This window comes from Micropterus salmoides, unplaced genomic scaffold, assembly GCF_014851395.1.
Source record: "Micropterus salmoides isolate LMB-PRFRI ecotype aquatic unplaced genomic scaffold, ASM1485139v1 Ms_hic_scaffold_17, whole genome shotgun sequence".
In the NCBI taxonomy this organism is placed as follows: domain Eukaryota; kingdom Metazoa; phylum Chordata; class Actinopteri; order Centrarchiformes; family Centrarchidae; genus Micropterus; species Micropterus salmoides.
The window spans coordinates 30,346,133-30,373,054 of record NW_024040817.1 but is presented as its reverse complement, the minus strand read 5'-3'; the positions used below and the strand labels follow the sequence as shown (position 1 = coordinate 30,373,054).

The window sequence follows — 26,922 nt, the reverse complement described above, 5'->3', positions numbered from 1 at the left end:
GGTATGTACAATGTACGTATGCCAACAATACGAGAGATGAAAAGAGATGAGGACAGAGAAAGAGAATGAGAGAGAGGAATAAAACCACTTATCAAACTCCCGTCATGCAGATAAGAATTTACACAGGAGACCTGAGGAGTATCATCTCTGGCGGTTTGCGAGTGCCACACTCTCCCTGTCACAGTCCCTGTCCCAGAGACACCACGCCAAATAAAAGCTCAATTCAGAATTATACACAAAGCACTGATCCTTTGAGGCCTCCGTGTTGACGTTTTCTTTTTAAGGAAGGAATTTTAGGCGAACGGGGGAGAGAAAAATAGGACGAGGATATAAAGATAACGTAATACCAAGCAAAGGAGTTGGGATAGAGGGGTTATAGGGGGTCGGCGCCTTGCCAGATGTTCCTTTTTTGTGCAAGGGAATGTCAGAGAGAGTTTCAGAGGCACCCAAGGACCTGGCACCCTAGGGCTCGTCGCTGGGTGGTGTGGCTACAGCCCCCTCGGCGTCCAAGGACTCTGGCGACTCAGCAGCAGCGGTGTCCTCGTTGGGGCTGTCCTTACTGCTGGGGCTGGCCCCCGCCTCAGCCGAAGTGCTGCTGTTGTTGCTGCTACTGCTGCTCTGGCTGTCTTGGCCCTCCGAGTTCTCCAGCATCTCCTGGATGAGTGGCGGCATGGAACCTGGGATCTCCATCTTCAGAGAGATGACTCGCTCTGCTCCTGCAAGACCATGATGAGGGCAAAAGAATTTCTTAAAATCAAAAAAAAAAAAAATTAGGTTCAAAGGTTCACCTACTATTACCTACTTTTTTCTGGGCTTTCAACCACATCTCATGTTCTTCGTCATGATGTGACAGGACTTTATGATCTCCCCATATACAAACACTCACATGACCAAAATGTCCCATGAGGTTTCATTGCTGGTTTTACACATTTCTGTGTAAAATCAACATGATTTCTCTGGTCAGGCATCTTGTGTAAATTAATAATACAAAAACCTTTCAGCTGCAGGAACCTCTATATTTACTAATTGTGCACAAGCTGCTTTAGAGGACACCAAATAAAGAAGAGAATAAAACCAAAAAATAAAACCCAGAATAAATGATACCAAAGATTAGAAGACAAATAAAACCAGTACAAATAGTAGAAGCAACAGTAAGAACATAAGCTGGTAATGCAACCAGATAAACCTATGCAACATTACAAAAAGGCGTGTTTAAAAGACGGGATTTAAAGAAAGCTACAAAGGGGATAAAGTATAGGATAAAGTTTAGTGCGACTACAACAACTTCTTCAGGCAAGTCGTTCCAAAGTCAAGGGGCCCAGGTCTGTAGAGGGGCAGGAGGGCCTTTGAGGATCTCAAAGTACACCCAGGCTCATTCGGGGTTAAAGGCTCAGTACTATGAGCCAGTCCAGAATGTGCATTAAAAGTTAGCAACAGAAAGTTCAAATCAATAGGGTTTTTCAGTCAGCCAGTATAGAGAAGTTGAAAGCGAGGTAATGTGCTCACTCTTCATGTTGAGCGTCCTGCTCTGAACTAATTACAATCTAGCTATGCTAATCTTGATTTTATGCTGCATCAGAGGAGCTCCACAACCAAATGAAAACACTACATCTGACATGAAACTGCTTTAGAAAGTTGCCATGGCTACAAAATGTTGTACAGCCTTGTTGGTTTGAAGCATACTGGGGTGTTGATGAAACAGTGGATAAAACACATTCCTTTGGTGCGAGAGTTCAATTCCCCACTATGACACATCCACCAATGAGTCCCTAAGCAAGACACTTAACCCCTCGTTGCTCCAGAGGCGTGCGACCTCTGACATATATAGCAGTTGTAAGTTGCTTTGGATAAAAGCATCAGCTAAATGAGTAAATGTAATGTGATTTCCATGCTGAAGCATTCGTGTAGAGCCGTGTTTCTGTTCACCTGATGAGTAGAATAATATGAAGTCCAATAATAATTGCTAACCTTCTTTGTTTTGGTGCTGGGTAGGTAGTGTAAAGTTAGTTTTTCAGAGCTTTCTTGCCGAAGACAGCTGCATGTTGCTGTAACCAAGGTGGAACGCTGAGTTCGCAGGCTGTAAACCCAAAAAAAAGAGCTAAAAGATGCTAAAAAGCCCAGAAGAGCTGAAAAGCAGTTCTCCACTCAAGCAACGCCCCTATTACATGTAGTCATATGATACAATGTTAATAAAACATATTGATTAAATAATAATGACGGAATGAAATAATGTCATGTATGACACAAGTTATCAGACTGTTAGAGGTCATCAGTACACCATCAATACTGCCTTTGTAGCATTCCAAACAGTCACAGAAGTGAATTTGTTTTCAAAGTCGCCAGAATGTCTTGACAGTAGTCGTCCCTGTGCTTCTGAGAATACATTTTACCTGCACTGCACATATGCAAGACCTGCTGCAAAATAACTTTTTAATTGAGTCCCTGATGGGAGTTTACCTTTAAACCACAGACTAGAAAAACAAGAGAGACCACCAAGGCTGACTGAGACACCCCTCAATCAAACAAACACAGTGTATACATACAGTAATACCTCGTTAATGCAACAATGATTCTCAAATCTCCTTAACGACACACACAGTGAAATTACCTACTGGGACTTTAATTTCATTTGTAACTAATTTGATTTTGTATTTCAAGAGAAGTCGGAGCATTTTCCGACTGATTCAATACAGTCAGTTTCTTGGAGCCAGCACTGCCATTAGCTGAACTGCTCGAGACAAGTTCCACAACTGCACATTGATGTTTGCTGACTGACCGATGAATAGGAGGACAATATAGAAGAATCGTGATTCTTGAACAAACAAATATATCTATATAGGCCAGTGTGCATCACACAAAGCAGTTGTTGGACAGTCTGTGAGCGTCTGAAAACTAGTCATTTTCTCCTGGTGACTCACAGTTGGAGCACGGAAACGCTTCTGTTTGAATCATCAGTACAAAAGATGAACAGCTGTGTTAGAAAATATCTAGTACTTAAAAAAGTTGAAGGTACAATCTTGTGTACATTAAATCTTAAGGTGAGAGCCTCTAACTGGCTTCTTCTTCATAGCATCGTTGTTAATGCTTATGGGTGTAGTATTATTTAGGTCCACCGTCCATGCCGGACTGCTAGACAAAGTTGAAATTATTATGGCCATGACATAAACCTTGTTTATTATCTGGGAGAGTCCAGCATTTAAACATTAAGTAACACTGAGCGTATCATTAAAACAAAATTGAAAATGGGAGTTCAGAGTGGGGAAAATACGTCTGGAACCACTTTAACAGCTCCATAGAGAGGGATGCGGCCAAAAAGGTTCGTACATTTCCGGAACAGACAATTCTACAATATTTATGCATTGTCTTGTCAATTGTGCGTGGGGTGTGAAAGTAGGCAGCGTTTGCACTTCTCTCTGAAATATCATCCTACGAATCATTATGTCAAGATCACAAAGACACAGCAGATTGTCCCCCGCCTTCGAGTACTGATAACAGGTTTAAACACATGTTGTGGCTGTACGACCTAGTTTGTCGGAGGCACACTGAGACCAAAGTGCCTGCATCGGAACTAGACTGCCCCTACGCTATTGCAATTATTGTCTGCAATCAACTGACATAACTGAAAGTCAATATCCTTCCTACCTTTGGCGCTGATACTGCGCAGGTCTGTGATCTTCATCAGCGTTTTGGGGAACATGTGTGGTTTGCTGGGCCGACGCTTCCTCACATAGATCTTTAAAGCCTCCAGCAGCGGCTCCTGGAGCTGGTCCACCTTGGAAGGCTCCTCCAGGTCCTGACGGTCTGGCACACACACACACACACACACACACACACAAATCAAGTCAGACTTGAGGCTCAATGATGACAAATCCATCGCTTGGCTTTATCTGATTCAGACAAGCTAGAGGCTAATACATGTATCATAGCATGAAGCGTGGGCTGATTAAGAAGGAAGAGTTTATCTCATTATGACAACTCGTTTGCTGCAGAGGAGATATTGCAGAGATGGTTACAATTAGATAACTTGTGCAGAAAACTAATTTGGATCCTTTCTTTTGAGTAGCCGAGGTTTTAAAGCCTCAAACACCAGGGAAGCAACAACTGAATGCATCAAAACTAATCAGAACACGCTGTATTCAAAGCTATGCATCTATTCAGAGACTGCTTTTCTGCAGTGATTATTTAGGAAGACTCAGTGGTCAAATGCACCAGCGCCTCTGCACTCTGAATAGAGACGCTGACTCAAATCCCTGATCAAAAAATGTTTTGGACCTTTCAGTGGGCAGCTTTCTTTGACTCCAGATTTCTCACAGTCATTGTACATTAATGATGTGTATGCCTTTTTATATATTTATTATACATCATATTCAGCCACTGGCAATGTGGAGAAGAACAACCTTCATTTTTTTTCATCACTTTATAATTTCTGTACCATTTGCAATTGGTCCAACAGATTGTAGCATTGGCAATTGATTATATAGATAATGGTAATAGTGTACTCTCTGTTCACTACTTAGTGAGATCAGAGAACTAAAACACTAAATGTCAGTCCAACAGGGCTAGAAGCATAAGCAGTCAGACGATCAGACGCAGCTTAGTCAAACTTATTTGGAAGAGAAAATGAAGGAGCATGGTAATGTTACCACCTAAATTAGATTAGACTGACTTCCTGGTTCAACTTGCCAGCGTTGTGCACGCTCAAGGGGTTGCTGCGAAATAGCGACATTACAGATGCGCTCACTTTTGATAGATACTGTCATCTTGTTTACACCCTGTCTGATCATCTGTTGTACTTAATTTCAGTGTTCTAAGATCTAAACAGTATCTTTGGTGAGTGTAGTAATGTGATCATAACCGATACAGCTGGTGCCAGAGCTCCAAAAATAAAACCCAAGTTGTATTAAACTGTAGTTTCCCTTTAAAATCATGTTATTCCACGGCACCACTGTCAACACTGAGACAAATATTCATATCTCTTGGCTGCACCAGTTCATTAAGGTGAAATCTAGACGTCTCCAGCAACATTTCATGTTTTTCCCCAAAATTCAGCTTCATACATTTGCTGTCTTTGGAAACCTCACTAGAATTTAAAGTTTAGGATTACATTTTTTCAAATCTTGTCTTACAACATTATTCCTGTGCCCATATGTTCATTGGAAGAGATTTTGGTAGCTGTACTCCTCTCTGTCCATACTGGCCATAAAGAAATCCATACAAAAAGCAATTTGAATGTAAGTGATGATGCTTCTTTCTCTGTTTTAAATGATTCTAACTTGAATATTTTGTGGTGTTTTACTTTGGTTTGAACAAAACAAGACAACTGAAGAGATCACCTTAGGATAATGGTTATAATAATGATTATATTATTTACAGACTAAATAATTAACTAACTGAAAAAAAATTCAGTAGATGAAAATAATTGTTAGTTACAGCTCAAAACAAAACTAATATAAACACAGTAGACGCTGGGTCAAGTTGGGTCTTTTCTTGAACACACACTACACCGTTAGGCCATATGGTGGCAGTGTGTGCACTGAAATCAGAAGCTGCTAGACCTGCAGTCAAGGTGTGTGATTACAGATGCAATCAGAGATGTCTTGCACTGTCCATGGATTATGCAAGAGCCTGTAATATTTGCCAAGTCTCTGGGGATTGAGTATATAAATATATATTGTTGAATGAAACCCCAGCTGCGATGGAGCCTGAGCACTGATGACAATGACGGGCATAGGCGAGAGTGATAATGAGAACTGAACTTTTGGTGGATGTACAGTAAACTTTTGTGCGTAAATGTGTGGGTAGCCTGACATGCCTTGGGTATCTTGGTAGAAAACAACCACAGCAGACTCATTTCCTCTGAGAGGGAAGTTAAAACAATCCATTCAGCTACCTGACGCTGGTGTGACATACCTGTACGTCACCCCTCGATCCTCTCCTCTCCCTCCCATATTTGGCAGTCAGGATAGTGCTGCCTTAATGATAGCAACCTGTGGTTGACCTGGTTTCAGACTCCCGTGGAGGCTGGCGTACTTTCATCCCAAACTGGGCTGCAGCTCCACTCAATATTTAACTGGAGAAATCAATATGGGCTCACTATGCTGAATGGAGAGCAGTCAAGCATGGTTTGAATGTGGAGTGGATCAGTTTAATCATTCCACTCGGTCTACTCCAAGACTACACTATCAACTCTGTTTATCTCTGTAAATCTGAATTTATGCTAAATATATGATGTAATCAGGCTGCAAAAAGCATCCATATTACTGAAAGAAGGAGCGTTATGGGATTGGGCAGAAAGAAACTTATGTGTCTTGGCTGAAGATGCAGATCCTTGATACTTTAGTGTTTCACAACCTGGGGTCAGGAGCTAAATCTGAGGGGTCACCAGATTATTAACAAGGAAATGTCTGGAATCAAAATTATGTAATTTTCCGACCTCAAATCTTTGCTTTTTACACGAGTCCAACTGAAATTAAATTATATGATTTTTCAGGTACAGCATACAGATTTGATTTCATAAATGTGCCCCTTGTCTTTGCATGTATTGGTGAGAAGATTGCTCTTTCTTTGCGTAGACAGAGAAATTCTTACATAGTGAATCAAATGATTTCATTTTAAAGCAAGTCTACATAACTATTACCACAAGTGGTAATAACCCCCTTATTTCCCAAGATTCTCTTGAATCAGTTTAAAGAAGTCGTCATTAGGTGAGCTAACAGAGCGAGTGGAACAGGAAACAAACGTCTCCTCCTGGTGACGAAAACTTCTTGTTTTACTTTTCATGTTAAACTTTTGAAATGTTTACCAGAAATGTAGTGTAATAGAAGTTCAAAGAGAAAAGAAAATATATCTCCAAAGTCCTTTTTAGTATTCCCTTTATTTAAAAAAACTGACATAAAAAACACTACTAGAAGGTGGATGAGAAAATGAGAAGGGACAATCTGCAAAATGCTCCCAGCTCTTACACATATGCAACATGTGCAAGTAGGGCGAAGGAAACAAATATTTGTGTCTTTTCTCTGTAAGTTATATTGTTATCTTGTCAGTCTTTCCTGCAGTCCCTTCCTCCCCTCACTAAATGCCCAGTGATACTGCCCCGGCTCACCCACCTCCGGAGATGAGACAGATGGCGCTGAGGAGGCCTGTCTCCGTGTCGTCCATCTCGATGGGCAGCAGCTGGTTGGCGAAAGTGAACACCAAGTCGGTGAGTGGGCCGAAGCCAGCGTTGTGCATCTGCGTCCGGTTGAGGGTCAGCCCGTCTGAAAAGGTCATGGTGTCCTGGTCGGGGGTGTACCTCGTACAGATGCGCAGGATCTGACAGGGAGAGAAGTTAGGTTGGGAGAGGATTAGTCAGCAGGGACTTAGTGGAGAGGAAACTTTTAAGTGACATACAGTTGGGGGTTGATTAATAGAGTTTGGCTTTGAACATCTTTAAATTGAGCAGTTTTTATGGCAGAAACTGACACAGATTGAGTGTTTACCTCAGACTTTTAATTCTTTTCAGTGTGGAATCAGTCAAATAAAGCCATTACTAACAACTCAAAAACCTTTCTTTACAAGCTTGTCATATTTAGACACTGCTTACTTCAAAATATTGCCTATGACAAACAGCAGCACAGAAGGACAATATAGAATATATCTTGCAAAGCACTGAAAGTGCTGAAAAACAATGTATCACAGCACTCATAACTATGGAGAAACATAGTTATAAACAAACAAGATATAACAGTAACACTAGTAGGACAAAGAAGGAAATTAGCAAAAACCACAGTCACTATCGAAACTGTCCTTTACGTGAGGGTTTCAGTACAGTTTTGGCTGGGAGCAGATTTAGCCCACTCTCTAGTTTCATACGAGAGTGTATAATATTTCCGCCCTCTAGCCTTCCTGAAGATCGGAAAGGTGTATTTTTGACCAGAGGACTTACACACTGATATAACACCCGCCGCCCCCAAATGGCCAAAACAATCAGTATTACTGTAGTTTTACAAGTGACAAAATATGCTTTTGTGTGTAATGTGAGTGAACCAGGCCTTTAATCAGAAGCAATAGCCCATAGTCATGTCTGGTTTTCATTTTCTTTACCTGATATAACACTTAACCATAACCATAACCATACCATGACTGAGGATAAGCAGCTAACCAGGGCAGGTAAAATGAAACTCTATGTCAGAAGTCTGATCCTGGTTACCATAAAAAGCAGCAGAGACAACAAGCACAACCAAAACAATGCCCTTCCATACACTCAAAGAGAATAACCTTTAGGTCTCCTGCTGCACTGCATGTGTGTGTTTGTGTGTGTGTGTGTGTACACCTAATGAAGCAACTGATGGTGGATGTGAAACCTACAGTAGCCTTTGAAGCTATTTGAGTGGGCTGGCTCTGACAGTGAGTGGCAGGCGTGTCTGCAACATGAAACAGAATAAAACATGGCTACTGGCGGTGACTCGCACCGGCTGGCCAGGCCTGCGCTTAGACAGACAGACAGACACACAGACACACAGACACACACACACACACACACACACACACATATATATACACACATAGTGTTTGATCTTTCCTCTCACACTCCCTCACCCAGCCCTTGTGCACAATATCTACGCCCTTCACCATAGAAATGTGGTACTGTGGATGTTGATGGCTGAGCAAAAGCCAGAAAGTCATCACAGGCGGCCTTCAACTTCTCACCTCTGTGTCCCTGGGAGTTCACTTCACTGCTTTGTCACATATGACAAGTATGATTTAGTCAATACTAACTCCAAAATCCATCTATTATTAAGGCACTGCCATAGAAGCAGAACCAGTTAAAACATGCACACACAGAACAACAAATACTGTATGTACAGCAAACTAATTCTCATTTTCATCAGCATTCATTTGTGTCTGATTTAGCTACTTTGCATTTACACCTCACATAAATCTGCATCTTCGTGCATAAATCATGGATTTTTACAATCCCTCAACAAAATGCGCATCATCCTTTATCCTGTACCATTTTCTAATGTTTCATGGCCTTTATGAGCACATACACCAGGCTACGGGGAGTGTTTGCTATTTTCTATGAAAGGTCCCCTTTTATAAACTAATGGCATTTACTAATATTTTTTATATCTAGTAAGTAGTAGCAGTTAGGTTGTTCTAAAAAATTGTTTAGATAGTGTTCATCATTTCTTTTTGTTATTTACATTACTTCTACCGATTTAACATATGCAACGCAACTTACAATTGCTATGTCAGAGGTCACACATTGGTGGATGTGTCACAGTGGGAATCGGATCCAGGTCTCTCACACCAAAGGCATGAGTCTTATCCACCGCTGTATTGCCATCCCATTGTTATAACACAGTTATTAGTAGTTACTAAAGGTTTTTAAGCTATACTAAGCCTGTGGCTTCAAGTGTTAATAGTATATTAAAGTGACTAATGTGTGTATATTGTTTCAAGGCTGACAACATGGAGCTCCCATCATCCCAGTCACTGGAGGAGCGGTTCATTCATGTCATGTCACCTCTCTTTGACTTTCCCCTTTGAGAGGGGAGAGTGCAGAAGCTTTCAGAGATCCTGCAAAAAACAATATCTACCATTTGCTAATTCATACTGAGCGTATGTTTGCAACATAATCCTGCAAAAATATGTGCCTTCACATAGCCTTCACTGCCTTTCCAGAACCAGTGGCATAGAAAAAGACAGTTAGGTGTAACACAACATCCGGCATGCCAGCTTTGGCTTTTCACTTAGACACTGTTACTGCCAACACTGGCATCTCAGAGGCGGATCAAATCTGAACCCCCTTTCCGCCTCCGTACATTTCATACAGCGCAGCGAGCTGGCAAAAATAACGCAGTTTGAAAGTAGCTTGTGTTAGGAGCTTCGAAAATGGTGCTTGAATTGTACTTGGAATGTTATTAACATTTAGCTAGCTAGCTACCACTGTAATGTGGCGACATTTACCAGGAGCAGAAACCAAACCAACATACGTGCTGTGATGCTGTGGCACAGGACTCGCCAGGCCAGAGTTTCTGGAATGTGCAAAGAGGGGGATTGTAGAAAGTGAGCAGTCTGATGAGGAGGTTTAAGTTGAATGATAAGCATGTTTAACCGTGAGCAGTGAAAAGATTTAAGCTGAATGATTAATACGCATCTTGTAAGTTTGGAAAACAATTTACTGTTTATGTTTTAATAGCAATCATAATTTTGCTTCAAATTTCACTCTGGTCTCTTCAAGTTTGTATTCAATATAACACCTTATTTTCTCAATGTGTGGCAGAGAAATGCATTTTATCAAAATATACTTGGTTCATCTCTACCCCTGCCTAAGAGGCATGTGAGAAAAAGATATGGTGATGTGGTGATTACTTTCTAAATAGTTTTCTTTCCTGTGTTTACGACTTAAGAACATGTGACCCCCCCCCCCCCCCCCCACAGAAACCCACAACAGTCTAGCATGCATGAGGGAGACAGAAGAGGCGAGACAGCCATTTGCCTTTTTCGTTTTTCCATCTCATTACTGAAGCTACATTAGTACAGGACATTGCTCCACTTAACAACTCCTAAATAACAAACAAACATTCAGCTGGTGCAGCATTCCACTCTGCACACATTACCACATCTGTACTCCGTAAATAACACTCAGCATAATTAACAAATGCGGAATGAGAGACTGCGTGACATGAAAAAAACTGACGACTGTCCCAAAGAAGATTAGAGGCAGAAAAATGTTTCTGTGTATGTAATAGAATCTCTGCTACAGACAGCTACTCCACATGAGGAATTGAATTGACTGGCATGATCAATTAATCGGATCTCCCTGACTCCCATTGGCCGGCGGGGTGGGTCAATAAGGTTTGAGGATTGGTCTAATGGGTGCTGGGCTTGAGGTTAAACCCACCAATCCCCCGGAGTTCTGAGGCTATTGACTCACCACACAGTCTAAACGAAATAATAGGCTCTTACACACTGAGGAATAACAGGGAAATTAGAAAATAAATATCAGAATACACTACAACTCGTCATCTGGTAAAGGGGTATGGTTATATAACTGTGTTATGTCACTGCTATGACAGTTCTGGGAAGCTTTTTAGCTCATTACTGAATATTTTAAAAGAGTTCTGCTGTACTGAAGAAGCATCTAAACTGTATATCTCTGTGAAACTCGGTTAAAGGGAAACTGGTTCACACTATGATCAGCAATGTATAAAAAAGGCAGGAAAGAAACTGGGACTGGAACACTGTAAACTATATCAACTTAAAAAAAAACAAGTGGAACAACTCATGATTGGATCATTTCCACACGGCTGTACAAAGTCAGAATGCTGTCACAAATGTACTTTTAAAAAGTACATTGTGAACATTAAAAGTGAAGACAGAGGTATTGTCAGGTTCTTCTCTTTACTACAAAGAGCATCCACATTTCACAAGCCAATTTTAGTTTGGCCTGAGATGATGCATGCCGGGTTTGTAGATGACTGGGGGGTCAATGGTCTACCAAACGTTGGTAATCAGATTGATGCAAAAAGCAAATCTGGGCTCAACAGTCCACTTACTATATATATTTCACAAGTTAATGGTAAAAATTTAATGTTTGTCTTATGTATAATAAACCTTTATGTCCATTGTACTGGGTAGGTCTCTATTCACTATTGCAATCATTAAAAAGCAAAAACAGTAGGTTTATATAACGTTACATTCAGTAGTAAGTTAGCTAGCGTTAGCTAACTAACATTATATTAGGAGCAACCCACAGGCTACATCTTTCTACATCTTCAGCGAATTATTGAGCACACTGTCATGTTTAACAGTGACTATGCTATTCAACCAGGTTTCAGATAAGCTGCAATACCTATAGCTTGTTAGATACCAACTAGTCAACGGACTATTTCCTTTACTTGTGTTACATGTGTTCCCTTTAGTTTTCTTGAAAGTCACCCTCCAGGTAAAAAAGTGTTTTGCTTCTTGTTTCTTCACTTGAATGTTTGCACTTTGCTGTGCAGAATGATATAATGTATGTGCAGAGTTTGTCGCCGAATTCACCTGCTGACGGTGGAAAGTTTCTCTGTGATGTCACCTTAAGTCTCAATTTTTGTTTCAATTGACCCTTCGCTAAGCCCTGCCCCCCTTAGTTACTGTTACTAAGTCCGACAAACTGCCAAAATGCGATCTCAGAAAGAAGCAGACAGTTTTGCAGTTGCATTATACATTTGAAGGTTGTATTCAGGTTGTCAAACTGACTCAAACAGGCGTGAAACAAATGAAAGATAGAAGCTAAAGCCTACCAATCACACAGTATCACATCCCCCGACGATTGAGACAAAAGACAACGATATGAACGATCAACACTGTTCCTGTACAGCTGGTAGGCCTCTATTCATTATTACATTCATTAAAAAGCAGAACAGTGGGGCTTTATTACGTTCCATTTAGTAGGAAGTTAGCTAGCGTTAGCTAACTAACATTAAATTAGGAACAATCCACAGCCGAGGTTTTGGAAAGAGAATAAATCGTACTTCTCCTATCAACCGTCTCTGGGTAGCAACTGGACGGACTCTTCTGAGACATCTTGTCTCCAGGAATTAAACTTCTAAAATGAACAATACAGTATTTGCTTTTTTATAGATTCTGGATTTTCCAATGGAAGGAGAAGGAGTAGAGAGTATAAAATTTAATTGAATTGGTAATTGAACCTTTTTTGTGGAAAAACCACATCAGGCACAAATTATTATAGTGTTTTTACAGCTGGAAATGACAGAAGCAGTTGAGATGAGGTTGCTACCAACTAGGCAAAACATGCACCACAGTATTTCCATCTTAACAACAGAAGGACTAGTCTCATTCCTTAAACAACAAGTGTGTTCGCCCAAAATAAAAGCACCCACACCAACCAGAATGTCCAGGCAGGCAGCTTTCAGGAGCGTGATCTGGTCCGCGATGGTCAGCCCCGTGAAGCCAGGCACTCGTTTGGCAAATTCCACGATCTTGATAATGCACTTAGTGGCCAGCTCGCTGAACTTGTCCCACAGGCCCAGGTCCAGCCTCACACGGTGGTCTGCACTCGAGTTCTGTAACACACACATACACATACATTTTCAGACCCACACAAACAGAGAGTAAGGCGCCAGGCGAAGAGGCAGCTACTTTCGTCATTGCACAGGCTGCTGCTAATGATCTCCTCAGTGCACCCTCTTCACTCTGCTCTATAAGTGTCACACTTACATACAGTAAATAGGCTCCATAAGACCTGAGCTCTCAAACACTGGCAGGATTGTTGTTGTGAATACGCTGAGCTGAGCCGGGCGGCCCGGCCCTGCGATAATGAGTGTAACAGTGTCAGTAGGATGCTTTGGCAATGATGGGATGCAGAAACAGAGCTGTGACAGGTAGCACAGAGGGGTTTGAAGCCAGAGGTGCCATTAATACCGCTATATGGTCCAGAACCTACACAAACACTGGCAGGGAGTGGGGATAGATGGGAGCCAGGGAGCAATAAAGACACAGATCGCAATGTGCGGAAAGAGGAAAGAGTGGAAGTAAAAGTGCTGTATGATGCCAGAGAGAGGAAAGAAAGAGATGAAATGACAGATGAAAGGGAGGAAAGTTAAGTATGTGAGAGCAGAGAGGCATTGTGGGAGGGGGAAGGGAAGAGAAGCCATGAATCCTGGGAGTGATGTGTAAGCCAAGGTGAGCTTGAGCCATCGGTTTGTTGATTTATGGCCTCTGATTAATAATCACATGACAGCTGGTGTCGCCCACCTCTGATATGTTCTTTCTAATTATTATTTTGCATCTTTGCCAAGAAAAATCATTCTGCAACTTTCAACAGCATTCCCATCCCAGCAACTTATTTTGGTAGTTTTGGTCATCATTATTATCAGTTATGATAACACTGTATTTTCCAGGTTAATTGCTGAGATCTGGGACCACGGTGACGACGCTACAGAAACAGACCGTGATGGCGCGAAATTGGCTCTCAGACGGTAGCATCATTCACTTAAAAAGGCCGGCCCGTACAGGTCCCGACCAACACATCACTAGGAGATATCATGCTGGACAGACTCAGATTGACAGAGGGGAGAAGGAGCAGCAGTTGGGGAACTGTTTGGGTGTAGTGAGGGGAAAAGCTGTGATGTGCTGGCTGACGGTGGGGATGGAGCATCTGATAATCACTTGTTTGTTTTCTGATGGTTTACATGGAATAGCCCATCTGTCCTGCATGAGTGAGTCTCTCCATGGAGCGAGGGCAGAGACTCTCACAGGAGGTGACACCAACACTAACACCGTTCAAAGCTCCTCGCTCGTTCAAACTTTGCTACGCTTTTGATTTTTCTCTGTTTATTCAGGCTTTGTTGCTGAAACACGTTACGTATGACAGAAATACAGTCACTGGAAAAGGAAGACAGGATTTTTGGATTACAGAGCAGCGGACCACGATGGGTACCATGGCGGGTGATCACTCAGAGGAGAGGAAAGACTGCTGGGATGGGAGCCATGTTGGTCCAGTTTTGACTTAAGGCTGCTCCTAAAGGTCTGGACAAAATGGGACTCTTGTTGACCAAGCAACAGAAATCAGCTGTTACCGCAAAACTCTGGAAAGATGAGAGGAGGTGGACTCTGTGTTTTACATCGATGATGCTTGGTGTTCAAGCACAGTCAAGATGGACTCTGTTTCCCAAATATCAGACTGTTCTTTGAGAAGATGAAAACATATTATCATCTTGTTGCTGCTGTTTCCATTCACCTCAGACGCAAATTCAAAAAATGCACTGCAGAATGATCTGGGTGTACACGTGTATGTATAGCCTATAAATAACTGTATATAGCCTTCTGTTTTATTTTATTTCATTTACTTTAAATGTTACCATTTTTAATACAAATTTAATTATCTGTTATGTTCAGTGTGAGTAGCATGAAGGGACAACAAACTTTTGTTTTGTTGTGACATATAAACAACCTTGTAACGCTGAGGAGGGACCAGTCCTAACAGAACTTACTTGGTACACACAGTACAGGTTGGACACCAGAAAGCCAAGCCAGGAGCAAATTGTGGTTTCTTTGACCTTTTAAACTGGAACATCTCTATTGTTTTTAGTTTTTGACCTTTTCCGACTTTTACTAGTCCCTCACGATGATCAAAATCACACATGAAAACAGTATTTCCACATTTCTATTTCTACCAGTGTGCTTACATGCTCACACTGACTCATGCTGATGTTTAGCAGCAGTAATGTTTACCATGTTCACCTTCTTAGGTTAGCATGTTGGCATGCTAACCTTTGTGTATTAGCGCTAAACACAGTGCAGCAGAGGCTGATGTGAATGTCATTAGTATTGCAGGTATTTCAACCAAAGTAAAAAAAATTTTGACCTGATAATGGCACTAGAGGAAAAGTCAGGATCATTAGGATACACTGTCTGTTCACCATGACTGTCTATACAGCATTTTGAAAGATGCAGAGAGAACTGATTGTTAAATGTTTGGGGTCGGGCGGGAAGTCATGTTGAAAAGCAGAGGCTATTTATTAATTTCTTTTAATTGTATTTAGTTTTCTCTTGTTCTCTTGTTGGTGTTTATTAGTTATCAGTTATTAGTATTAACATGTACTACTTGCTTACTCATTCTCGTCTCTATTCCTGTACTGCAAAACTTTGTACTAAATCGTACAACTACTAGTGTCTATGTTGTTGTTGTTGTTGTTGTTGGTGTCTTCTTGCGGTGGGGTGAGGGGGAGGTAAATGATAAATGGACTGTACTTGTATATCTTCTGACCGCTCAAAGTGCTTTTACACTACATGTCACGTTCATACCTTCACACACTGATGGCTAAGGCTACCATGCAAGGTTTGGGGTTCAGTATCTTAGAGCCATGCTGTCTACTGCTTCCCCTCTTTTTGATTTTTCTTTTATGGAACAGGGCTAGATCTTGATCATATAAACAAATAATTAACAGCAATATAAAATATATAAAAACTAGAAAGTGCTCCTTTTAGTTAGGGGTTGTACACCGTATAATTTACAGACCTCAAGAGAGACAGAAAACGCCTGTAATTGACTGTTGCATAGCCACAACTGCAAAGAGACAAAGAGAGCTTTGTGTCTCCTTGGACATTTAGGCTGTTTATTTAGCATAAACAATGGTAATGAAGTCAGTAAAAATACAGCAAAAGGAAAAGATACGTTTGAATCAAAATTACAAACTTGGCAGTAGTTTACAATAAGTAATGTTCCTAGTATACCTGTATACTATCTAAATTAAAGCCTGTTTCTTCTAAAAGCTTGTTCTCTCACTTTATTATCAGAATTGTTGTTCATTGTAATTACAGCTACTTGTACAAGGTACCTTGTACTTGTATTTAACCAGTTAATAAAATTAAATTAGTGCCCTAAATTTGATCCTAAAAGAACCAGAATCTGCTTATGAAGTGCAGACCATGTTGTCCCCATTGCTCATTTGAAAACTCAATAACACCCAGAAAATAACTCAAACTACTGAGCATATGTAGGAAGACGAGCCAAGTTATACAGACCAACACTCCTGAAGCTGTTGAAGAAGAAGAAGCCAACTGTAAATGACCAACTACTATGACATCCTTTAGTCAAAATCCAATATGTACTCAATATGTTTGCAAACTTCAATATCCGTCTAAGCCCAGCCCCAGGAGCTCTTTCATTGTGAGAGGACAGCCCCAACCAGCCCACTGAAGGGACTGAGGAGACTAAGAGCGGCCCTCGGCTTCACAGCACATCAATCCTGTTGAGGTTGTTACTGTGAGGCAGTTAGAGCCGCAGCTGCCGGACAATGTCTCAAGCAAACAATCTATTGTGTGGCCACCCAAGAGAGAGAGGGAGATAAAGGGAGACGAAGAACAGCTGACAGAAAGAGAGAGAGAGATATCATTAAATATGATCTGGGGTTAAGTGAGAGGCACATTAAGGCCATGCTTAAATCACAGACAACGAGCTGCAGTCGACACAACAGCACTACGGACGCACATTCCACTGATTGACGTCCGATTTGATGGGGAAGGAGGAGGTGCCAAGACATGAGCGTGTGACAGAAGGAGAGAGAGAGAGAGACAAAGTGTTTGCACAATGCACATATGTTGGGGGGGATGGAGGTGGCTGATATTAAAGCAACTCATCTTACTCTTCCCTCTGGGTGGAGAGGGATAAGGGAAAAAAGGGGGGGAGCTGAGGAGGGAGGAGGGTGGGATCATTCGCCGTTGGATTTCTTTTTTTCAACCCCCCTGCAATCTCAGTCAATTACACAAGTCCCATAATTCAATAGAGCGAAAACAAGGAAGTTGCAGGGGAATTCTAATTTCATTTAAGAACATTTATCCAAACAAATTAGACAAGTTGCGACATTAGAAGAGAAGCAGGCAGCGTAGAAACGAGCACTCTGCAGTATATCAGCAGGCTCGTGTGTACAGATGCAGAAAGGGAAAAGGCAGTAAAAGCAGCCAGCACCTGTGACGAATAGCAATGGCGGACAAACTGTAATGTGGCTAATATCTTCAGGCTGGGACGTGTACTGTACAGCGGCAGCCGTCGGGCCCCTGCGAGCGCTAATGTTTTAGTTTGTCTTTGAAACTGCCAGCCTCATTTTTCATCACCATCACTGTCAATGAAGCGTTATTCATTGTCAAGCTAAGCCCTCTCACTCGCGCAGCTATCTCCGCTAACCCAGCAATGAACTCCTAAATCACTGCAGACTAGGATTTGAATATTTCACCACCATAATTGGAGCTTTAACCTAATCTAGGGGCGCGGAAGCTCCTCTTCTGTTTCCGACGAGGAGGACTCAAAAGGCGCATCAGGATCCAATCGCTTGTAATAATGAGGAACTTCTCACAGTCTGTGAGCAAGCATAATTACCACTGATCCAGATTAAGGCTTTATCTGAGGCCTCACTGCCACTACAACAAACAGCAAACACTGGCTTATATCATAACCAGGGAGCAATATTTTTGCTATTATGTCCTGCTATTTTCAAATATGGATTTTGCCTCAATGCAGACTGTTTATTTTGTAAAATCAGGAAGTGTCTCGTGGGAGGGGGAATGGGATGAGGGTGGAGTAGAGGGTTTACAGCGATTAGGAGCTTTGTGTTGGGATTGAAAGGGGAAAAATGAAGAGTCTCGAGATGGAAGCTTACTATCCATCGAGACAGCGGCAGCCGCAGCAGCAGCAGCAGTGTACAGCTGCACACAGCAGAAAGCTAACAGCTACAGTGTATGCCAATTTGCTCCATTAGAGCATCTCTTCCCCACCTCCGCTCCAAACTTTATTGTCAGTGACTGAATGAGTTTCAACACCATAACAAGAGAGACATTACTGCACATTATGGCTGCTCAGTGGATTTGTTTATCTAGTATAAACAGTATTTTACATGATTGACAGTTGTCATGAGATTTCCAAAACTAGCACCACCAAATCATTAAACATACGCCTCCCCACTTCTGCTCTCAAACGCTCCCTACAGAAGACTGTTTGTGGAGCGCCTGTGTCAATCACAGCCCATTCCCGCCGACTGTAATCTATATGTAAGTCAGCTTAAAAAACAAACACATTAAACGCTGTCAGCTCACTGCACAATGCTGCCATGCCTACATGTCAATCAAAGCGCTGCAATCTCTGCTTGCTATCAAGCTATCAGCCGTCCTGCAGCTCCAACAGTTTGCCTGTCAAAGCATCACAAATCTCAACCGAACAAGGGTTTGCAGCGCCGAGTACTCGCTCTAGAGGTTTACTCGACATTTGTATGACCTCCAACTTTTGCACTGAGTCATGACAAGTGGAGAGCCGTCCCTCAGGGGGGGAAGAGAAGCTCGTTGTCACTCAGATGAGGGGAACGTACAGTCCTTTCAATACAGGGTCAGCCGCTTTGCGACTGGACAAGCAAGGGCCTGATGTGTCCAACTGACGAGATTCTTCAAGGTCTTGCGCGGAGCATCCCCTTGCTATCTGGCTTTTCATGGGTTGTTAGTTTAGCGCCGGGCCCGGCGTTTGAGGGTTTGAGGGAAGTTCAGGGACAGAACAGAATGCTCAACCTTGATGTCTGCTGGGAGATAACAGGGCTAATAAAGCCCTCACAAACCCTGACAAGCATTCTCGACACCCAGCTTAGCTCCGTCGCACACCAGCGCACGAATGTGTCGCTTCCGCACCCGTTTTGATTCACGGAAGCAGATAATGAGGCAAGTTGGATTAACTGCATTTTTCCCACTTTTCAGACATGCAAAAAACTGCATGTCTGCCTCAAACAGCCAGATGGGCAGCTGCCTGGCTGGCAAGCATTTCCCCGATGTGTTTGGTGTTGGCAGCTGCAATGTCTTCCATTCCTGACATGTCTTTGTAAATTTCTCCTCTCGCTGTTGTGACACATAAAAACTGTTTTTTTTTTTACCATCTCTGATTCATCTCACCAGAGGCAGCTGGAGGTCATGATGTGTTAGCTGCACAGTGCTATTATGATGCATGCTTTTTGTCTGTGTTTCCATCACACTTAATGTCCAATCAATAGCTATTGAGAGAAGAAGAAGTGTTTTGCCTCGACATCTGAGCTCTCAAGCTGCATTAGACGGGGATTTAGAGTACAGTACAACAGATTGATTATCATTATGAGCTCTGCACTCGCGGCTAGTTTGTAAGACCGGATCAAAGGAGCATATGGTGCCATTGACAAAACATGGAGAAAAAGAAGCATTGTAGCTCTCTTGTGTTTATGATTCAAAAAGAAGTACAACCGAAATTGAACACTTGTATTGATTTACTGTACAGATGTATACAGAAAGGTTTTTCAGGCACCGCATGACAGTGAACTCACCGTGGTGTATTTGCCAAGCTGGCAGAGGGAGGGGAAGGTTTCTTGATGGGCCTTACGAATCTTTTCAATGATGGTCTCCAGCTCGGCTGTCAGCTCGTAGCTCTCTGCCAGCTCCGGCTTTGGGCTCTCCTTCTTCTTCTTATTCCGGTCATTTCGAACAGCTGAAGGAGAACAAAGGATTAGGATTAGCATCAACAATGACTTGCAAATGGCAGACTTGATCGTTGAAGCGAATGTGGATGTTGTGAAACAAAATACATACAACAGACAACTTGATGAACAATGGAACTTTGTTGCTAGTAAGCATTTTTCTGGTTACTTTTATGCGATGCAGCAAGTTGTCATGTTTTAAACTGGGACCTTATATAAGGACAGAAAGTTTCTAGCTGCAGTCTGCTCTGTCAGCGCAACCAGTCTCAGTCAGCTTAGTGCCACTGGCAAAGTCTCAAAACAGGGGAAAACAAAAGTTTCTATGAACACTAAAGTGCTTCATAAAGTGTGATTTGTGTGGCCATTATTAATTAATTTACTTGATCAGTTAACTCTTAGAGCTATTTTGGTGCTTTTTATGTGGCTCAGCGGGGTAAGTTAAGGTCGACGATGTATGGTTTTAGAAGTCAAAGGGACACAATAAAGTTAAGGGTACAATTTTGAGGTATTGTGGTGTACATTTAATGCTACTTTATTCTTCTACCCACTACATTTCAGAGGGAAGACATTTGTATTTTTACTTCACTACATTTATCTGACAGCTAAAGTTACTAGTAACTTTGATAAATATTCATAAATCATATAACAATGGCAGGAGCAATTCTATATAATAACTTTTATTTTTGTAACTTAAGTTGTTTTGTTGCTAACATTTCTGTATGTGCTTCTACTATATATAGTAAATATTGTAAAAAATATTTTGAAAGCAGGACTTTTATTATGTGATATTGTTACTTAAGTAAATGATCTAAATACTTGCTTCCACCACTGCTTACAATGATACAATGAAAAAATGTGGCCTAAATGTCTTTATTATAAATGCACTAACTTCAAAAATTATATTCATTTTCAATGATAGTGAACTGAGACTGCGATAACGCTGGATTAACACACCTGATCACAAGTATGAGAAAAAGAAAAATGAAGCAAGACTGAAGTATAGTTTTAGTCAAGTTGTGTCTCAGGTACACTGTCCTTTACAGCCCTAGCTTTGATTGATCTTCACTTTTCAGTTTTTAATCAAATTACACATTGTCACTTGTCAATCAAGTCAATCAATATTTTTATGTCCAAATGGTCAAAAGGAGAGTCAGTAGGTTTTTCAGTCAAGAAGGGTGTCAGCAGAGCTTCCTGTCAGTGTACAGTTTCAACAAACTTCACCAATCACAAACTTAGGGCAGGGAGAGGTGAAACCCAGGACTAAAAAGAAAAAGCCAAACACGCACTTGCTGCAGCTCACAAAGCTTATAGGTACTCTGTAGAGTTTTTGAACACTAATAGTGCTATGAGGAAATGCTTTTAGAGCTGTACATGTTTCAGATCTTAAATATTCATGACTAAATTAGCAACAATCCCAGTGTTCACTCAACTACAACTTCAACAGGAATCTATGGGTAAACAACCCCACAAAACACATTTTGATTCTGTGTGTGATATCACCTTTATCCTGCTGAGCAGTGCCTACTTCAAACCACTGACAAAAGCAAGGACAAAAACACAACACAAAATCTCACATGTGAAAAAACACAAAGTGCTCAAATATTGGCAGAAGCTTTCGTAATGAAGGACCAAAACACTCAAAGTAAGAAGACAAAAAATAAAAGAAAGTTATCAGGGACTTTAAGAGGGGCCCCTGCTTTGTTAGGGTGTGCATCCTTGGTGAGAAACAGGGGATATAAACGTAACTTTGTTATAGAGGGTGTGCAATGATGTCACTTCTCCTTCCGGAACACGCTGGACTGAGTGGCAAAACATCTGTTACCATGGCTACGTTTAGCAAACCGGGAGTAAAACAAATGATTATTTGCTCAAATTAAAGGCAGTCAGACTCGACAGTGATCCTTACTGCTTACCAAAGAACCAGCGGTCCAGCTCTTTCCCATTTTAGCTGTTGTTTGTGTTTTAGCTGATTCAAGCTAACTCTGCTGCTTGTCTTTGTACCACTCAGTGAGTGTAACGGCATTCTGTGACGTCATGTGTATACTCTCTATAACTAATTGGGTACCTTTTAATGTTGCTGTAAGTATATAATAGGAACTGAAGGTGATCTAGATGAGCATCAACTATTAGTTAACCTATAGCTTCTCTTATATGCTTTGCCGTCCACAAAATAATACACTACAAGAAATGTTTCACAAAATAAACTGGAGCAGAAACTGTTAGGAGATAGTTCTACTGTATAAAACAAGCAGGAGCTACAACTCAATACACAGAATGATCATTCCAGCATCACAAGTCTCTGATCAGCTGCACAAACATTAAGGAGTGGAGCTGGAGAGAAAGAACTGTGCCCATTGTCATTGCTGAGACACCCAAGGGACCTTCCTTGGCTGACAACACAACAGTCACATCCTCTGCCCTAGTTTACAATAAAACCCTTTATATTCATGCACTAAAGCCACCTCGTGATCCTGTATTGCATTAAGCTGGTTGAAAAGGAAAAGTAGCTGAGAGTGGGTTGAGGTTTATTCCTGGTCCAGACACAGTAGTGGTACGTGACCGTGAAGAGCTTCAAGGCATTACAAATTTGCGAGAAACCCTTTATTCCATTTAGGTAGCTATACTTAATGAACACACCCACATCAGCATCAAAAAGGCTTTACTTTGCAGTTCTGTGGCCAGCTGCAATTATATTTACGAATTAAATTGTTAAAACTGCACTAATAGATTTTTTATACAAAAGGCCAAATGTATAATGTGAGTCACAAACCTGCGGAGAATCATAAGCTAACCAGCAATTCCCCTCAGCTCTGCTAAATCTTTAAGCCTCTTTTAGCTTCTTGTTTTGGTTTTTCAGGCTGCAAACTCTACTCTCATCAACCTTGTTTCCAGTGTTGTCGGTGGTGTGACACCATGGAAAGAAAAGGAAAACCTCCAGTCTGAGGCTATATCACTAATCTATATTAGCTTTTGTATATTGCATTTGTATTGGATTGCTAACAAGAAAAGTGATTTAAACAAACAATATAATGGGTATAATTAATTGCATTAGTGTTAATATTAGATTTTACTGGGCTGACATAAATTGTTTTTCCTACTAACAACACTACCAGTTGCTACATACCCCAGTACCTTTTGGTAAGCAGAGCTTTAGAGAGCCTAAGTCACTCGCTTCCACTTCTGGCCCATGAAACCTTATTTTGGTAAAAAAAAATATGTACAGTAGTCAATGGCGAGAGACAACTTATTTTTTGATACTGTTTGAATTGTGTCCTGAATTACCATGACAAGTACCCCCACACTGCTGCGTTTGTACATGTTCATTAGAGCTGTAGTGTGTTCTGTGCTCACAAAGTTATTGTTGTTTAACTTAAAATCACAAAGTTTCAATTTCTAATGTGGCTGTGGAAGCCTATTGGTGTTTCAATATGGAAAATAAACTCCAGGAACATGCTTCATGTTTTTCAGAAGAAGACAAATGAAAAACGCTGATGAGCAATTGCGTTGAGTTCCAGAAACTAGTGGAACAGAGGCTAGCGGTGACTTCATGACTGTCTTTACATTGTTTTTAAATTTTCTATTGAAGGGGGGGGGGGTCAGAAGAGAAACTGCAGGATCCGCAGATGGACCAACAGTCAATCTGTTCCAAAAACAATGTCAAGTACGTCCAGTGTAGAAAATTATTTATAGCAAGTGGCCAAAACAGTCAATTTATTCAGAAGTAGGATATTTGACAATAATATTAAATAATTCAGTTTGGCTTGTGAACATTATGGCCATAATGAGAGTTTAATGCACTCATGTCTATACTCATTTACCAGTCCACTGGCTCGTACATGGTGACTATTTTTAGTTTAATGTGATCTATTTACTGTAATCTCATGTGCAGATGTGCGATCGAGGATAAATCAACAAATCTCCGTAGAGTGTGTAGACCATAACTGGTTTCCCTGAATTCATGACTACTGACAGTGAATTATGCTGAACCTTACATTGCATTTCAGATTATAGCATTTATCCCCATTATCAGGCATTAACCCCACAGGGAATCTACCTCAAATATCTCATCTGTTTTATCAATAATGTTTTCTAACCTTAAACTAGTCTCTCCTGATTGAAATGATGCACATTACCTGCATCAACACAATTCATTAAAAAAACTCTCACAGATGGGATCCTTTCAAAATATGCCAGTACTTTCAAATGCAGCCAAATCAGTCACAGCCAGGGAGACCATATGTTGTATTATATCTGTTTCATTTTAACATACAGAACATGTTACACCCACATCTCACATCTCCACATCATCAGACCATGTCACAGCATCAAAATGATAGAAGTCAATCTAATTTTCTGTTTCAGATAATTAGGCTGAATGTTTTGGTCAGCCACAGCCTCATGGTGATTACTGTCATGGCTGAGAGGCAGCAGTAATGTGCTGACATTAATTACTCCATACATCCTGACCTACATCTGTGACCTATATGTCCATTATAGGGTAATATATATATGTAGACTTTCCACTACATCAACTGTGATTATACAGTTAGTAAAGCAAACTTTGACAGTGACAATGTTAATTACGTCATTAGAACAGATTAAAGTGGGATTCAGATAAACACTAACAATGACTAAAGTTAACTAAACAAATGAAACAAAGAAAAATGAGATCCAGGGCACAGGCTGAGTGTGACCATCAAAGTTGTGAACCTAGCAATGATGATTTTTAAAGACGTAACATGAAACCAGTGAATTGATTCTCATCAGCAGCATGGGGGCAGTGGGAGGGGTTTGGCTGAGTGTCTTCTACCTCGTTCTATCTGCTGTGTCAAATATTGCAACACTCTGCTTTATGTGAATCCAAGCTCATCTGAAAGTAATGTCAAATAGACACACTGCGTGTGACATTTGTTTTTGTCTCGTGCACAGTTTCCTGTATGCATCTGAGTTTTGACTTCAGTGTCAAAGAATCTCCCTAAATAGTGACAATCTTGCTGACTGTCCAACAAACTTCTGAAACCCTGATTCATACCTACTTCATGCTGTGATTGGCTAGGTGTGTGGAGGTATGAAAGTAAGCAGAGTTTGAATCTCTTTTTCAAGCTCTTTTCTTTCATCTTTTACACTTGCCTGACACTTTTCATGTGAACAACCGTGTGCAACACTATTGATGTCTTCCAGGAGACTGTCTGACAATGAGCACTGTTATTCCCATATTTAAATGATATATCATCTCCCCCCTCACTGTGAAGGCAGGGTTTCAGTCTGCCTGTGTGGAATAATTACTAACACTTTGCCTGCCCACAACATGTTGTACTAGCTAGGTAATTTGTTTTCGCATAAAGCGACCTTTACTCATCCATCCTAATCATGTATCACCTGTGAGGGATGGAGAATTGTATAACTGTGATGGCCAAAATGGCAAAGAAACTAAAGCATGTTTTGATCCGGACCACAATGTTTAAAAAAAGAACACCAGCTATAAAGTGTCTTATAAAAGAGCAACACCTAATCTCCCAAAGCTATGGCTTATTCTGTACAAATGCTGCTGTCAGTAGATTAGTAACTTTAACAACAGGACAGACAGTCATGGTGGTGGGGTGAGGGCAAAACCAGGCAGTCCATAAGCCTCTATCTATGCATACAATTCCGAAAAAACACCTTGCCTCAAGGAAGGGGGATGGTGTAGAATAATGGTATAGAAAGGGGGATGGTACACAATCTGTTCACGTTTGTGTGCGTATGTGAGTTGTCATAGTGTGGTGACAAACTGTGTCTGGTGTGGGGGTTGTGGTCCACGCAGAGGCTGGCAAGCCACAAGATGTGATTTAGAAAGACAGCACTGTGACAAGGGCACCCCCCACCCACCCAGGGCAATCAATTACCACTCCACTCAAATTACAGTGAGCATGAGCAGATAGATCCAAATGATGAATCGGACAAAAGGCCATGAAAATACATGGCTTTTTAATACCTACAAAAAGATGCAGAGGCAACCCAGGGTGCTGTGAATACTACTCCTGACTTCTAAATGAAAAATATGTTTATCTTTATTGGTCTATAAGTGTTTGTTTGGTTCCAACTTGTACTTGAAAAGAGGGGAAGGGGCTGCACTGATGTTTCAAGTACCAGTGAGATGATGCAATCCAGGAAGTCTAGTTGGAGTATTAGATCTATTCGTTTGAAGGCGTCTAAGATGCCAAATTACTGCATATGTTAAACAACCCTGTTTTTCCAGTGCCCTCAGTGTTGGCATCCCTGCAGTGTCAACACAACTGTCTTAATGAAATGAATGAGGGGGCTGTGTTTTGTTACGCAGTGCTGTTATCTCTCTGACCATGACTTTACTCCCCTGACTTGTGAATGGCTAAACGGCTTCGTATAAGTATTACAGAATCATCAATAGATCATTTTTGTATCTCTTATCATTCATGACAGAAAAAAAAAAAAAAGTCCTCTTACACCGTTGCTCTTTGCCCGTGCTTTTGACCCTCTCTCCATTAGTATTAGGACTCATCCTTCCATTGAACCCATCCAATTAGGCAATGGGAGATCACATTTATTTATATGCGGATGATGTTGTTCTCTTCCTATCGCAACCTGAGCAGTCCGTTCCCATGTTGCTAGATCTTATAAGTTCATTTGGTGAAGTTTCCGCATATACAATCAGTTGGTAGAAGAGTGAATTTATGTCACTGGTTGCTGAACTTTGTGCTAAATTTTTGCATACTCTCCCTTTTAAAGTTACAGATACACTGAAATATCGTGAAGTAGTTCTGCCAAAAGACCCGCAATTAATTTTTAAGTTGAATTTCCTTGAAAAATTGGAGAAACTTAGGGGGGACATTGAAAAATGTAGGACCCTCTGTCTTTCTATGGTGGGACGTATAAATGCTATAAAAACGGTCTCCATACCAAGATTCCTGTATCTCTTTCAAAATTTACCATTTTT

General features: G+C 41.1%; 1 protein-coding gene across 1 annotated transcript in view; it reads right to left on the bottom strand.

The window, feature by feature from the left end:
• Positions 1–296: 296 nt before the first annotated feature.
• Positions 297–26,922, bottom strand: part of LOC119907524 (retinoic acid receptor beta-like) — a 91,961-nt gene continuing 65,335 nt past the window's right edge. Inside the window, exons 4-8 of the mRNA XM_038725287.1 lie at positions 19,821–19,981; positions 12,879–13,055; positions 7,107–7,311; positions 3,643–3,801; positions 297–716 (exon numbers count right to left, since the gene is read on the bottom strand). Of these exons, the coding sequence (XP_038581215.1) occupies positions 463–716; positions 3,643–3,801; positions 7,107–7,311; positions 12,879–13,055; positions 19,821–19,981 (956 nt within the window). The 3' untranslated portion in view covers positions 297–462. The remainder of the gene's footprint in view (positions 717–3,642; positions 3,802–7,106; positions 7,312–12,878; positions 13,056–19,820; positions 19,982–26,922) is intronic.